The sequence below is a fragment of the Notechis scutatus genome, chromosome 2 (assembly GCF_049901735.1).
Source record: "Notechis scutatus isolate UNSWTSFEM ecotype Mainland chromosome 2, rNotScu1.2, whole genome shotgun sequence".
Classification (NCBI taxonomy): domain Eukaryota; kingdom Metazoa; phylum Chordata; class Lepidosauria; order Squamata; family Elapidae; genus Notechis; species Notechis scutatus.
Window position 1 is genome coordinate 236,137,608 of NC_142010.1, and position 16,523 is coordinate 236,154,130.

The following is a 16,523-nucleotide window of genomic DNA, read 5'->3' on the forward strand; positions in this document are numbered from 1 at the left end:
AAGTTGAGCTCGTCAACACCCCCCCTCCCGCATCTCACCGCAGAAACCCGCCATAAACTTCAGCGGCCACTGTCCGAAAGAGAGTCTCACGAACCCCTCAGCTGGGACTCTAAAGCGCTGCTGCCCTTTCCGGCACCGGACGTGGGTTCAAGCCGCCTTTTTGGCAGGATGCCGGCTTTCCCCCCTAATCCGCCGAGGAGCCCTTGGATCCGGATCTTTCCGAGGAGAAAGAGGAAGGGAACAGAAGGAGGCGCTCCTGAAATCCCGGAGGGGAAAAGGCCGACAAAAGAGAGGAGCGAACCGCCGTCCTCTCTGTCCTGCGGACTCGAAGATGCGCCCTCCCCCAGCTGAAGGGAAGAGGCGGGGGAGGGCAAACAGCGCAAGAGGCGGGACAGCGGCCTCGCGGTGACTTGTAAACAGATCCGGCGTCTCCACGTGATCGCCTGCAAGTACCTGTGCGGGAGACTCTGCAGCCGCCAGACTCTTGACAACAAAGCAGAGCGCGCGGAAGGCGCGCACGCGCGCTGCAGTAGCAGCAACGGCTGTTGAAGCCAACGGCGGGTCTCTGGCGCCTTTCCACCGCGGCTCTCCGGGTCCTGGCTAGCCTGGCATCTTTCCTGCTTGGGTTTCCGCCCGCTTGGGTTTCCGATGCCGGCCGTTAACATGGCTGAGGCTGGGCGGTGACTGGGTACCCGGCAATCTTGACCGGAACAGAGACTTCTCCGCCGCCACCACCGGCTTCGCGACGTCCGTGAGAGAAAAGAGAGGCGGGGGGAGTCGCGGTGTCGGTCCACCATGAGCACCTTCGCCTTGGAAGAGACCTTGGAGGCGGACTGGGTGGCCGTGAGGCCTCACGCTTTCCACGAGCGGGAGAAGCAGAAGTTTGTCTTTATCGTGGCCTGGAATGAGATCGAGAGCAAGTTCGCCATCACCTGCCACAACCGGACGGCGCAGAGGCAGCGCAGCGGCTCCCGGGAGTTCCGCCGCACTGGCGCAGTGGGCCCCGGGGCGCCCGAGCCGCTAAGCGCCTCCTGTAAAACGGCCGGCAGCCCCACTGTACGAAAACCCCCGGCCCGACGCGGCGCGGAACCCGTCCAAGCCAGGAGCTCGCCGGCATCGCCTGCCCGGGCCGAGTCGCTTCCGCGCAGCCCGGGCAGCCGAGCGGTTGAGGCGTCGCAGAGGAGCCCAGCGAGTACGAAGAGCAGCCTGTCCCGGAGGCCTCAGCCAGCTCCGAAGGCGCCGCTCAGCCCAGCGCTGGCCTGCGCGGCCGAAGATTTGGAAGAGCTGGACCTGGGCAAGGACGAGCCTTCGGGAGGCGCCGCCGCCGCCGCCTTTCTCCCTTCTCCTCCCGCCGGGCCTCAAGCGGCCGAGTCGCCCACCGCGGCCTCCGCCGAGGTGGAAGCGCTATCGGGAGAGGAATGCAGCTGGGCCGGCCTCTTCTCTTTCCAGGATCTGCGGGCCGTCCATCAACAGCTGAGCTCGGTGAACTCCGACCTGGAGCCCTGTTTGCCCGTCCTTCCCGAGGAACCGTCGGGGATGTGGACGGTGCTCTTCGGGACTCCAGAGCTCTCCGAGGGAGAGATGGATGCGCTGTGCTATCAGCTGCAGGTATACCTGGGCCACTGCCTCGATACTTGTGGCTGGAAGATCCTCTCTCAGGTACTCTTTACCGAAACCGACGACCCGGAGGAATATTACGAGAGTCTGAGCGAGCTACGCCAGAAGGGCTACGAGGAGGTTTTGCAAAGGGCCCGTAAGCGCATTCAGGAGGTGAGCGATGCCCCCAGTATAGATAAGGGGGGAGGCGGAGAAGACCCTCATCAAGCTAATACATTCTGCTTGCACCAATTATTCTTCAACTTAATCTTAAAACAAATCTCCTTCTCTTTTTCTTTTTTCCTCTCTCCCTCTTAACATACTGTTAATAAATGCTCCCAATAAATGCTCCCGTTTAAGGAAAACAAAATACTTAGAGAAATACAATTAGTTCATAAGTCTGAACATTTGCTGGAGTATTTCTTAGTAAATCCTCGATACAAATTCTGGATTCAGATACTTGTATACCTAACTATGATGGAACTTTTTAAGGGGAATGTACATGTTTGTGTTTTATTTATTAAATTTCTAGGCCTCCTGACTCTGCATCTAGGTGATTCACAAGTAAAAATATTAACCACAGCGATAAACATGGTTGATATGTTGGGCTGTACTGGGAAGGCCCAGTTTCAAATCCACCCTTAGTGAAGCTGTTTGGGACTTTATTCACTTAATTTACCTCGCAGAATTATTGTTTTAGGAGAAATTAGGATAAACATATATTGATTGGACAAAACACATCCAGAAGATAATTTTTTTTTTAAAAAAAGGAAGAAGATGGCAGTATTTTCATACCTGCACAAGAGGGGTGGGGCTTCAATCGTGATAATTTTTATTTAGTACCTGACGTACATGATTTATCATCTTACATACAATAACCCTGTTTGCTCACAGCAAGATCAGTAAAACAAAGCAAGATGAAACAATAATACCAACTTCAAATTGCTGCCATATTGACTTTTTGGAATTTCCAGTGAATGGGAAACTATAAATCTAATAAGCAAGTAAATAAGTGGTATTTGTTTTCTGCTAAATTTGATTTTGAAGTTGGCATATTTGTAACAATAGGAGTTTAGCCCAGAAGTAGGATGTCAGTTGTAATAACAATCAAAGCTGAGATTTCAATAGAAGGGAACTAGACCATTTATTTTATAATTCATGGTAATTATACAAAATAAAAGTTGTGTAGGACCATAGTAGCAGCAATATGCAAGGAAAAGTTTTATTGCTTGAGTGTGTTTCTCAGAAGAGGATAACATTTTATTCTAAAAAGATAATGGAAAGGCAGTATAGTGTAATGGTTAAGGCTGGCATAGAAACCAGGAGACTGAGTTCTATTTCTGCCTTAGGCATGAAAACTGGCTGAGTGACTTTGGGCTGGTCCCTCTGTCTCTGCCCAACTCACCCCACAGGATGGTGGTGGTGAAAATAGGAGGAAGGAGTATTTAGGAATGTTTGTCATGTTGAGTTACTAATAAAGTAATAAAGACTGGATAAAAACATATAATAATCATTGAACAGTGTGAAATAAGAGTGTTTTGGTGCCACACGTTTTTTTAAAAGCACTATTGTAAGGTTTTATCCAAATTCTTTAGTCTGTATATGATTTTGTCTTACTGTAAATATTGGTAACCTTATTCTAATCAGGATATATTTTAAAAATGAAGTTATTATACATGCAGTGTATTTAATTACATACCAAGTATTTTAAGTATTCTAGAAGTTAAAATGTTTCTCATATGAAACAGGCATAAAATATGTTTTGTTAAACTAGGTTCAGTTTTATGTGGATATGATTCTAATAGAGCTATTGGCTGTGCCAGTATTATTATGTTGATTGATAACAATTTGCGTATATACTGTATGTGCTAATTAAATGCATTGTCTGATGTCAGTATATCTGTTAGTACCTTCTATGTAACTGATTCATATTTAATTAAAAGGTGCATATTTAAGAAAGGATAACTTACTTTTTTCTCTCAGGTTTCTACTGTCTACTGTATTACCTGCTTGTCAATTGAAACAAGAACCTCATAGCTCACTTGGTTAAATTATTCCATGATAATGAAGCAACAGATGACAGACATTTAATATTAATGTGTAATCTGAATATAGTAGTTTTTACACTTCAGATTGGGATTCAATTATCTCTTGAAATATGAGACAACTCAGTTCATGTTTTGTATTTCACTCATATTTTCTTTTGCCTTACCTTTGCTTTGAAAGTGACTTTAAAGAAGTTAAAGAGTCATTGAGCAAGATACTGGATTCTTACAGTTCTCTAGTTAAAAACCCATGACAAAATGTTTCAGTTTTAAAGAGAATATTAATAACTATGGTTATAAAATTTGCTAGCATATATTAATATGCCCTTTCATTAAGATTTATCCTGATGGTCAGTTGAATGATTCAACTCTTTGGATAAAATAAGAAAGGCCATATGTGCTGATAAATTCCTTTTATTTAGAATTAGCTGGGATTATGTTTTCTTTAGTCACACATTCCTGATGAACTATGCAACATTCAACTCAAGTTCAGACCTGATTAGAATTTTATATTAAATGTAAAACTTTATATCTTTTTGCAATAATTTTGCAAATATAATTGTTGGAATTGTAAAATTGCTTCTGTGCCAAAATTATATTCTTAATATTTAATATTAATACTTAAAATAGAAAGTAGAAGAATATTGGTCTCCTAAGTTACTTTAAAAGTTAATATAAACAGGTGAAGTGGCACTTTAAATCTCATCATATAGAATTTGTCTCATAGTGGTCCATACTATGGGTATTGACTTTTGTTTAATGACCTTCAAAGATATGGTACTGAGAAAAGTCATTTATGACCTGTCCTTGCATTTGTAACTCAGCGTCTCCACGATCACATGATCAATATTTGGGTTCTTGGCAATTGGTAGGTAACAGTTGCAGTGTCCCAGAGCAGAGTCACATGATCACCTCTAGTAACCTTCCCCGGAGCTGCCAACAAACAAAGCACTTGTTGGTAGCCCAGGGAAGGTTACTAGTGGCGAGGGAAGCTAAATTCACTTAAGACTGTAGCAAAAAAGTTATAAAAATGGGCATGATTTACTTAACTATATCACAGTGTGGATTCTGGTCCTAATTTTGGTTGTAATTTGAGAACTACGTATATTATTTTCTAATCTCAAACTCAACCATGGAAATTCAGTGGCTAACTCTGAGCCAGTCACTGTCCCTCAGCCTAGCCTCACTTAAAGAAGTAATTGCAGTGGAGTTAAAGTGAAGAGAGATAAGGCTGTCTTGTGCTCTTCGAGAAAAAGGAGGATATAAATCTAATAAACAGTATGATTTTTTTTAAAAAAAGTTTAGTTTAATAATTTCTGTATAATGGATCTTTATATATACTTGTTATGCAAGTTACTTTCAGGATAAAAAGTTAGATTAAGTGTAGAAAAAGAATAAAAATGGTAAAAGAAACATAGAGGACTAAAAGAAGAAATATAACTAAATTTTGTTTTATACAGATGCCATTCACAATTACTGTCCATACTTTTTCTATCATTGGAAACTATTTCTGGTTATGTCATCCATACAATTCATATACTGCATTTAATTTTTCAAACTGTTCAACACTCTCTTTTTTTAGGTCTTATTAGTGTTTTTCCTTCCTGTCAATCCATCACTCTTCCTATATATATTTATTTTATGATGCAGTCGTCATGCTTCTCTCTGTATAACCAAATCACATTAATGTATTAGTTTTGTACTGCTTTCTCAACTTTTCTATATAGTTCACATTTACTCAGCATCCATTTTGTCTTGATCCTATCTCTTCTTGTTTTACTTGTTTTACTTAATAACCCATTTCTACTCCATTCAACTTTTACACTTCAATTCTCACTCCCACATAATATAGTATGCAAAAGTACACTTCATTATTGATACTGTTTCTTCTTGTCTATCTTTGTAAACTTAATAAGTAATCCATTGCCATTATTTTCAGGCTTCTTCTGAAACAATTGTTCTCGCTTCCAATATTATAAAATATACTAGCTCGATACCGGTGCTTCACTACGAACTATGTGGTTGGGGTTAGTTTTGGGGGAGGAAAATAAGGGAACAAATTTCTGCCTCTGCCTACCAGCATCCATTGGTATTCATCTGGCTAGTGTCCTGTCTGTGTAAGGCTGTTGGAAACTGAAACAGTATTTGCTGTGTGAGCAAGAAGGAGACAACAAGGAGCCTGGGCGTGGCTTAGCTCAACTGTTGTGTAGTGAAGCTGCTTGGTGCTGTGAAACTGAAATTCCTGCTTGTCTTTTGCATTTGGAACAGATTTCTTTTCAGTGGGGAGAGGGAGTAGAACTCCTTAGCATCAGAGCGTGTTAATAATAATGCTTGATGGTCATTTCAAAAAATCCTTAGTGGGCACCTAGAAGCCAAGAGGAACATATGTGCCAAATTTCAAGTTTGTAGACTTTACAGTTCTGGAGATTTTGTGATGATGTGTGAGTGGTATTTATTTATTTATTATTTATTTATTTTGATTTGTCAATCGCTTACAAGATAATAGGTATAAGGATATACATAGTTATGAATACATGAAATGGGTACGTATAAGAAAAATAAAAGAAACAATAGGACAGGGACGGTAGGCACGTTGGTGCGCTTATGCACGCCCTCTACAGACCTCTTAGGAAAGGGGTGAGGTCAATAGTACACAGTCTAATGTTAAAGTTTTTGGGGTTTGGGGAAGAAACCACAGAGTCAGGTAGAGTATTCCAGACATTGACCACTCTGTTGCTGAAGTCGTATTTCCTGCAATCAAGTTTGGTGCGGTTAACCTTGAGTTTGTATCTATTGTGTGCTCTTGTGTTGTTATGGTTGAAGCTGAAGTATTCATTGACAGGTAAGTCATTGCAATGTATGATTTTATATACCATACTTAGATCAGACCGATGACAGCGTAATTCAAGGTTTTCTAGGTCTAGAATTTCAAGTCTGGTGGCATAAGGTATTCTACAATGAGTAGAGGAGTGGAGAACTCTTCTTGTGAAATATTTCTGACTTTCTCAACTTTGCTAATATCAGATATGTAATGTGGGTTCCAGACTGATGAGCTGTATTTGAGTATTGGTTCAGCAAATGTTTTGTATGCTCTAGTTAGTAGTGTGATATTACCAGAGAAAAAGCTATGTAGGATTAGGTTAACAACTCTTAATACCTTTTTGTTTTTAATTTTTATTTTATTTTTAAATTTCACTTTTATATATACAGACTAGCTGGATACCCGTGCTTCGCTATGAAACTGATCGGGCTTAATTTTGGGGGAGGAAAATAAGGGGAAAAAATTCTGCCGCTGCCTACCAGCATCCATCGGTATTCATCTGGCTAGTGTCCTGTCAGTGTGTGAGATTGTTCGGAAACTGAAACAGTATCTGATGTGTGAGCAAGGAGATAGCAAGGAGCCTGGGCATGCCTTAGTCAACTGTTCTGTACTAAAGCTGCTTGCTGCTCTGAAACTAAAACTCTTCTCCTCTGCTTGTGTTTTGTAGGTGGGGAGGTGGATTAGAACTCCTTAGCGTCAGAGCGTGTTAATAATAATATACGAAATACTAATGCTCTGATGGTCATTTCAAAAAATCCTTTCTTAGTGAGCACCTAGAAGCTATGAGGAACATATGTGCCAAATTTCAAGTTTGTAGGCTTTACGGTTCTGGAGATGTTGCGATGATGTGTGAGTGGTATTTCGCTTTTGTAGAGAGAGAGAGAGAGATGTTTTCATTATTTTTGACAAATGTTCATTCCTTGCAACAGCCACATGGTATCACAACTTTTCCACTAGCGTTTACATACCTTAAAACTTATTCATTTTTGTATTCCTTAGTGCCTGTGTATGACCATTTTTTGGTTAAACGCTACCTTGGCCTTTGATACATTAATTTTCACATCATGATTGTGTCATTATTTATACTTGTTGCAAAGTTCTTAACCAGCAACACATAATCTACATATAAAGTACATCCACATCCACCAAAAGCATTTCTTAACATGTTTGTCAATGTATGTATTAATCAAGATGATACCAAACATCCTTGTTGTGCTCTTGGAACAGTTTTGAATCATTCACTAAGTATTCAGTTTATTTGCATCCAGGATTTACTTCTACCATTTACTGTTCTTTTCCCATTCAGCTATCAACTTTTAATTCCTTAGTCACATAAACTATTCTGTGTTTTAAGTCTATGCTTTCTTTAAGTCAACTTACAATAAACTTTCTCACATTTATGAGTGAGCTACTGAAAAGAAAAGATCAGGCCTTAACATACTTCACATTGCATACAACTGTATTGTATTTCCCAAATTGGGACTACTGTCCCCTTTCAGAATTTTGCCAAACACCTTCCCAGGCACACTTAAGACACTGTTTATTCTGTTATTATTTACCATTCATTCTTACTTTCTTGCTGCATGATGGTGTTCTTCCATTTTTCAGGCAGGGCTCTCACAGACTTGCACAAACATGTCATACATACATTAAACACCCCATAATCAAATAACACCCATATTTTAACATTTTTACTGTTGTACTAATATACTGGGAACTTTACTGTTTTCCAATATTCTCACTGCATTCATGACCTTTATCATTTTTAATTGGATACTAAACATTACAGCATTTGTTTCATTATTCATTCTTTGAGATGTCATTTTCATACAGATCTTCAAAATACTCATTTCACCATTTACTTCGGTTCCACATTAAATCATCTCTTTTTATTTTTAATCCTATTCATTGTATAGTCTTTCAGTGTAGCCCCTTTCCAGCCACTAATAGGATTCCTCAATGCTTGCTACCTTGCTACCTCAGCTACATATTAATGGTATATCCCATGCAGGATCTTGTTTTGTTTTGCCATGACATTGCTTGATCTTCCATGTCTGCTGCTGCCTCAGACATTTTCTTAGCAGCTCATCTTCAGGTGCCATCTTACTGATGTATTCCTGGATGCTCTGGGTTTCATCCAGGACAATGGTTTTGACATTCACCATCCTCTTTCTGGCTAGTGTACAATCTCTAGGTGTTGGATTTGGGGTGGAAACCACTGGATATTGTGAGGAGCTTCTAGATTCTCACATGAGCAGCGTCAATGTCCCTTTTTTGGGCAGCTCACTATACCAGTATGCTATCTTATGATGGGCAGGGCATACCTATTGATGGCATGGATCTTGTTCTTCCCATTGAGCTGGCTCTTCAAGACCTGTCTGATCCTTTAGCGATACTTGAATGTTGTATCCTCTTTGCCTCTTCCTCATGGTTCCCATGTGACTGAGATACCAAGGTAGTTAACACTGGTCTGTATGTGCTATGTGGCCCACTGGTAATTCTACCCTTTCAATCTTAACTATTTTGCCTTTCTCTCTCGATCACCATCCAGACACACTTCTCTGGTCTGAATGACTTCCCAGTGTCCTCACTATAGATCCTTCTCAGGTGGACCAGTGAGTCAATGTCTCGTTCATTCCTAGCTTACAACTTGATGTCATCCATGATGGTAGTTCTACTCTTGAACTTATATTAAGCCCCTGTGATTATCTGGCTGGGAGAGTTCAAGCCTATGCAGAACAGCAGTGGGACAGTGCATCACTTTGGTATATGCCGCACTTAATAGCTACTTGCGTGAGTTGTCTTGAGTTGACTTCCAATATTGTCTTCCAAAGTCCCATTGAGTTGTTGAGGAAAGTCTTTAGTGTTCTGTTGACTTTGTATTGCCGCAATCATTCACAGATCTATGTGTCTGGCATTGAATTGTAGGGTTTCTGTGGTCAGTCCAGGTTATGCTCTGATTGGTCTCTCTCTAGACCTTGAGTCTTGGGCAACTGGTCTGTTTATGAGTTGGTATTTTGAGCCTCTGGTGTTATTTCCAGTGCCCTTTGGAGCTGTGTATTGGCCCAATGGCCCATATGGTAATGTAGCTTAGTGGCTATAAGGCCTGATAGAACTTTCCATGTTGTGCAGTTCTTGGGTTTTTTGTTGAAAAGTTTCACTTCTTGTCCATGAAGTTTCTTCAGTTCTGGCTGAACTTATAAATTCCTATTACCCAGAAGAAGCTTCTTGGATGAGAAATGAAATGTTTTCAAGGGAAAAAAACCAAGGAAGTCCAGCTGCCTTTTGAAAAGTACCGTTGGGATGTCTTTCCTTGGGTTAGCCAGGATGGGTGGGAGCCTGCTGGTAGCAGCTTGTTCATCTGTGCTGCTAGGCATGGCCACCCAGGCCCAGTGAGGTTTGTAAGTCTCCCCCCACTCTGCTGGGCCTGGGAGGCCATGGTGCCAATGGGGATCTTGGTTCTTTCCCCACTTGTGTTGGCTGCCTTTTGCCTGCTGGATCTGGGCGTGCTCTATGACCTCTACTCAGCCTTTCTAGCTGGCTGCTTCACCTCCTTCAGGCTAGGCAGGTCTGCCAAGCAGCAGCAGCGGGTTTGCTGAGCGGCGGCGGCCCACGGTAGGGTTGTGATGCATGGGGTGAGTGAGAGCACACACTTCATGCGTGGGCCAAGGGCAAGGCCCATGACCAGCAGTGACCTGCTCTCCAACTGCAAGCCAAAACCAAAAGGACGGAGTAGGCAGCTGCTGCCCCACATCCTGCATCACCTTGTCTTGGCCTGCATTGGCAGCAGTAGCCAGAGATAGAGGTGCAGGGGAAAGGCATGTGGTCCGCCCTGCTGGATGTGCCAAGCAGCCAGCTGCCTGCTCCAACCACATGGGATGGAGTAGGTGCATCCGGTGGTCTGCATCATGCGCCTTTTGCCCCAACTCTGCTTCCTGCCAGTGCTGCCACCACCATGATGCTTCTTGGAGGGCCAGTTGCGGAGCCCCTGCTGCCGGACACCTCCCTTCTACACGCACACACTTGAAAGGCCACTAAGAGCAGCCATCTTGGAACCTATAAGGAATCTGCCCACGTCGCTTCGGCCTGGCTGATCCCATCCCGGCAGGAGCACACGTGCACAGTCCTGGCCACAGCATCCCATCAGGCATGCATGCGCACAGGAGGCGGCAGGTGCACACATCCACAGGCTTGGCCCACCCATCCTGGCGTGCACCTGCCTCCTGCGCGCCTGCCAGGATTGGATGGGCCAGGTGAAAGCAATGCAGGCCAGCCCCTTATTGTTTCCAGGACAGCCTCAGGGGCTGGATACGACCACATTGTGGGCCAAATCCGGCCCAAGGGGCCTTGAGTTTAACTCCCCTGTTCTAGCATATTATCTGATGGTACTTCTTACTGAGCCTTAGTAATTGGTCTCTAGCTAGTTTATCTATGATCTTATGCCATCAGCTGGTGTGCTCTGCAATGGAGAGGGTGGCAGTTACGTTCCAGTTTCAGGGATTGGCTGCACATCCAGTTGTTCCTCCAAATCTTCTTGAGTATGGCGTGTAATGTGGAGTTGGTCTATCCCCAGATGTGAGAGCAACTTCCTCTTCTTTATATTGAAGCGTTGAGTAACTAGCTATGCCCCAGTTAGTGTGAATTCAGGTGTTCTGTCCATCCGTAGTTTCCTCATACATTTCATATATCCCTTCTCATTAGGTCCATCAATTCCAGGTTCTCTTCTCTCATCCATCAGTATTGTATATATAATAGAAGTAGTAGTAGTTTTCAGTAAATTAACAAAGTAAAAGCTATTTCTGATTTATTTTATTTATGTCATGTATTTCAGATGTATTAAAATAGAAAAAATAGGAATGTCATAAAACTTGGCATCTTCAAATAACAGAAAACTCATATTGTTCTCATTAAGAGGGTAGGATCATTACCCAGATAAATGGAAGAAGATTTGCATGTAGAAGATCTCTGCTTCATTTCTTGGCATTTCAGTAAAGGATTTTATGCAATAGAAGGAAAAGACTTTTCATTAAATCTTATAGAGAAACTGCTTCTCATATTAGATAATGATTCTATAGTAATGGTTCATAATTTAGGGGGTAATTAGCAAACAATACATTTTGCCAATTTTTCAAGTTTTGGGGTTTTATACTCTTCCAGGATTTGAAATGGACACCTATCATTACCACCATCATTAAAAAGTCATAAAGAACAAAGAATATTCTTCCTGCATCAACTCAGAAAGTTCAGACTGTTCCAGGAGCTGTTGATACAGTTCTACAGAGGAATTATTGAGTCTGTCATTTGAACTTCTATAACTATCTGGTTTAGTATAGCAGCCAAACACAACAGATAGTTAGGATTGCAGAAAGAACAACTGCAACCAGCCTGCCTTCCGTTGAGGACCTGTATATTGCATGGGTCAAAAGGAGAGCTGAGAAAATATCTACAAGACCCTTCACATCCTGAACATAAATTGCTTCCCTTGGATGCCACTACAGTGTGTTGCATGACAAAACAACAAGATATCAAGATAGTTTTCACTCCTCTGAACACCTAATTCCCACAATACTGCCTTATGTCTTAAGTATATTTACCCATGTAGTATAGCTGTATTACCAAGGACCTGGGATAGACAGATCTGGATGTTTGACAGTGTTACAAATATCATCGCAGGATGGAAGCTGTTCTAAGAACAGTCGCCTTCTGCATTTGACTGATGGCAAATTTGTCAACGCCTATTGTGTTCAAGTGGTGGTCCAATTGTTTTGGGACTGCACCCAAAGGCACCTATTACTATTGGTACTAGACTTGCTTGCCTTTGCCATAGTCTTCATTTAAATCTTAATAGTATAATTTAACATATTTTTTCATTAATCTTTTTTCCATCTTTTTTACCAATTTTACAATGGTCATTGCAAACCCTAAGGTAGGGTTTATGTACAATAATTGACAGTGGTTTGTTTGTTTGACAAGTCTTAATATTTTTGTCTAATATTTTGTCATTCTTATTAACAGAATCAGATTGGCAGGGCTAATTTAGATCTTTATTTTTTGCATGGCAGCTTTCTGCGTTCTATGACTTAATTTGTATTGCTGTGGAATTTCATAATTTTAATACATTATTTAGAGGTGGTCTTTTTTTCTGATTTGAAACGTTTAGATCTTTACTATGGCAATGAAGAAAGACTGTAAATTTGTAAAATTAGATAAATCTAATTGATATGTGTGAATGGGCATTGGTATAATTACCTGAGAACGCCCTTTCTATCTATGCTGCAAGAGAGCCCAGGATGGGTTAAACTCCCTGTGATGTCATAGAGCTGAGTCTGCCACTATATAAAAAGCCAGCCCCTAGCTGGGTCCCCAGCTATAGGCGAAGATACTTGACAGACGTAGAGAGTCTACGGAAGCAAAAAACCAATTAGAAACAACCCCCTTCCCTACCAGAACCAGACACAACAAGGGTGGGACTGGACTCTCTTGCAGCATAGATAGAAAGGACGTTCTCAGGTAATTATACCAACGCCCATTCTCATCCATGCTTTGCCGAGAATCCAGGATGGGACATACCAAAACCTGCATGTCCACCGGAGGGCCATTGTCTGGTCTGCTTATTCTGCTTGTGGAACAACCCCCTGTAGCACTTGTCTGCCTAATGCTGCATCCGCTGAAGCAAATGAATCCAGACGATAGTGCCGTATGAAGGGTGATGGAGATGCCCAGGTAGCCGTTCTACAGATCTCTTTGAGAGATGCCTGAGTGGACCAAGCGGCAGATGTAGTTGCACTCCTAGTGGAGTGAGCCGTTAGATTTTTGGGCATCAGAGGGGCAAGGTCTGGTAGGCCTTGGTAATATATACTCTGATCCATCTACTTAGGGTAGGAGATGAAGCCTTGCACTCCAACGAGTTTGGGGAAAAGGACATGAACATAGCCTCAGTTTTTTGAAAAGCAGCAGTACGTTTGATGTAGATGCATAGTGCTCTCTTCACATCCAATGTATGCTACTTGTGCTCTAACTCATGGCATGGCTGAGGGCAGAAATCTGGCAACACAATGTCTTGAGCCCTATGGAACCAGGTGTTGATTTTTGGGACAAAGGTAGGATCTAAACGGAGGACCACCCTGTTCTGAAAATTGCAGAGATCCTGTCTAACTGAGAGCACTGCCAGCTCTGACACCATTCTGGCTGATGTAATAGCCACTAGAAAAACTACCTTAAAGGTCATGAATTGGAGTGACACAAATCTGAGGGGTTCAAATGGGGTCTCTGTAAGAGCCTGCAATACCTTAGGGAGCTCCCATGTGGGGTACCTATGAACCACCGGTGGATGGAGATTGGAGGTCCCCTTTAAAAACCTACGAACTGAAGGATGATGGGACAGGGAAGTTTCCCCAGTACAGAACTGATGACAGGGCTGCCACCTGATGGCAAAGGGTGTTGGGCGTGAGCCCTTTATCTAATCCTTCCTGAAGGAAGAATAACACGTCAGCTACCGATGCTGAGGTGGGAACCCGGTTTTCCTTCAGACACCAATTACAGAAAACCTTCTAGGTGATATCGTAAATGCAAATCGTAGAAGGTTTACGGGAAGCCTGAATGGTATGGATAACCTTATCAGGAAGGCTAAGGTCTCTCAGATGTTGCCACTCAAGTGCTATATGATCAAGAGGAACCACTGAGGGTTTGGGTGAATCAAAGCTTCCTGATGAAAGGAGATCCTGTGAGCCGGGATCCTCCACGGCTGGGCTACAGACAAATTCACCAGATCAGCAAACCAGGGTCTCCGTGGCCAATGGGGTGCCAGGAGAAGCAGCTCCACCTTTTCCTACAACATCTTCTGAATAACCGCCGGAATGATTGGAAGAGGGGTAAAGGCGTAGAGGAGACCTGGGGGCCATCTGCTCTGAAATGCATTCGTCCCCTCCGCCCCCTGAGAAGGAAATCTGGTGAAATATCTGCTCAACTTGAGCGTTCAAGGGAGTGGTGAAAAGGTTATTGTGGGAGTTCTGAACCTGAGAGTTCCCTGAACAGAGAAGGGTGGAGACTCCATTCCAAATGGTCGACCCTGCTCCGACTTAGCCAGTTGCCCTGGGTATTGTTGATACCTGAAATGTGGCCCTCCCAGATGGACAAAAGGTGCCTCTCTGCCTACTGCCCCAGGCGTTAGGCTTCTCTCATTAAGGCCCTGGACCTGGTCCCCCCTGTTGGTTGACGTATGCCTTTGCGGCCACATTGTCTGTCATCACCAACAAGTGGGCCCCTGCCACCCTGGCCCGGAAATGTTTTAGGGCCAGGGAGATGGCCCTGAGCTCTAGCCAGTTTATGGGGCAGGTTCTGTCTACCTTGGACCAATTTCCTTGGGCAATCTCGCCAGCCAAAGGGGCCTCCCAGCCCTGGAGACTGGTATCCGTGGTGAGCAGGATTCTGTCCAGTTCTGTGAACGGATGTCCCCTCCAGATTGCTGGAGATAGCCACCACCAGAATGAGCACAGAATCTGTGGTGGAACCAGCACTCCGGAGGAAGTGTGGCTGGTTCCTGCTCATTGATATGGTAGCAGGAACCATTGAAGAGTCCGAGAAAGGAGCCGTACCCATGGGATGATGCTGATGCAGGAGATCACGAGGAGTTTGGACAGATGAGACAAGGGGACTGTGCACTGTCCTCGAATCTGAAGGATGATCTCGTTTAGGCTTTCCACACGATCCAGAGAGAGGGATATCTCACAGAGGGACGTATCGATGATCATGCCCAAATGAAGTAGCCTGGTCATGGGAGAGAGATGGTTTTCCTTGAAATTGATAGAAAAACCATGGTCCTGTAGAAACTGCAATGTAATGAGGAGGGTGTGCTGAGTGGAGAGAAGTCGACTGGATCAAGATGTCGTCCAGGTAACATTGTATTCTCACCGGAACCGCCCAAAGCAAAGCAATCAATGCTGCCAGCACCTTGGTGAAGACACTGATGGCCGATAAGAGCCCAAACAGAAGGACACGTTACTGGAAATGGTCGTTCTGGTAATAAAAACAAAGGAACTGGAGGTGATGATGCCAGATGGGGATATGAAGGTAAGCCTCCGTGAGGTCAATGGAAGAGAGGAGGTCGCCCTCCCAAATGCTCTCTAGGATCAAATATAAGGTCTGCATCTTAAAATGCCAGTATGGGATGAACCTGTTCAAAAGTTTGAGGTTGAGAATAGCTTGCCTCTCCCCCCACCCCCCACCCCAATGCCTTTGGGACCACAAAGAGCCAGTAGTAAAATCCTAGCCCTCGTTGATCCACTGGAACTGGCTGTATGGCCCTTATGTCCACGAGGTATTTAGAATGGCCGATTCCACAAAGGCCCATTTAGAATTACCCCGAGAAACAGGACAGTTCATAAAAAAAACTTGGGGATGGTGAGAGGAACTCCAACTGCAGACCTGACCTCACCATTCTGAGCACCCAGGCGTCCAACGTAGACTCCTCCCATCTGTAGGCAAAGAAAGCCAAACAATCTCCGATTGGGGGGGAGAATAGGCATTCACTTGGAGCATCGGAAGAAATGATCTCCCCCTCAAAAGGGCTGTTTACCCATATTTTGTTGTTGTCTGCCTGCCACCTCTGATCTTTGCTCCTGGTGCTGAGGGAACGCTCTCTGGTTTCGGGAGAAGTGAGGACTGGATTCGGCCCGGAAGGAAGAAGAAGGATGGAAATACGGAGTTGGTCAATAATCCACTCTCTTTCCTGTTGAAGAAAGGACTTTTCTCTTGTCCCTAGTTTCAACCAGATATGGGTCCAAGGATTCCCCGAAGAGCTTCTCTCCAGCGCTTGGAGCAGATGCCAACTTCCACTTCCGGCGGGAGTCAGATTACCAATTTTGCAGTCATAATAGCCCTCTAGCTGCCACCGAGGAAGCCATGGCCCTAGAGGCAAACTTGGCTGAATTTAGAGTGGTGTTCGCTGTAAATTCTGCAGCTGCAATAATCTTGTTGAGATCCTGATGTGATCAGAAGTCAGTGGGAGGTAAGCGATCTTGTAGTTGATGCAGCCAGCAAAGCAAAGCCCTTGTAAAAAGGAC

At 43.6% G+C, this 16,523-nt stretch overlaps 1 protein-coding gene across 1 annotated transcript in view; it reads left to right on the top strand.

Moving 5' to 3' along the window:
• Positions 1-402: 402 nt before the first annotated feature.
• JMY (junction mediating and regulatory protein, p53 cofactor) overlaps positions 403-16,523 on the top strand; it is a 49,596-nt gene continuing 33,475 nt past the window's right edge. Inside the window, exon 1 of the mRNA XM_026670587.2 lies at positions 403-1,770. Within this exon, the coding sequence (XP_026526372.2) occupies positions 796-1,770 (975 nt within the window). The 5' untranslated portion in view covers positions 403-795. The remainder of the gene's footprint in view (positions 1,771-16,523) is intronic.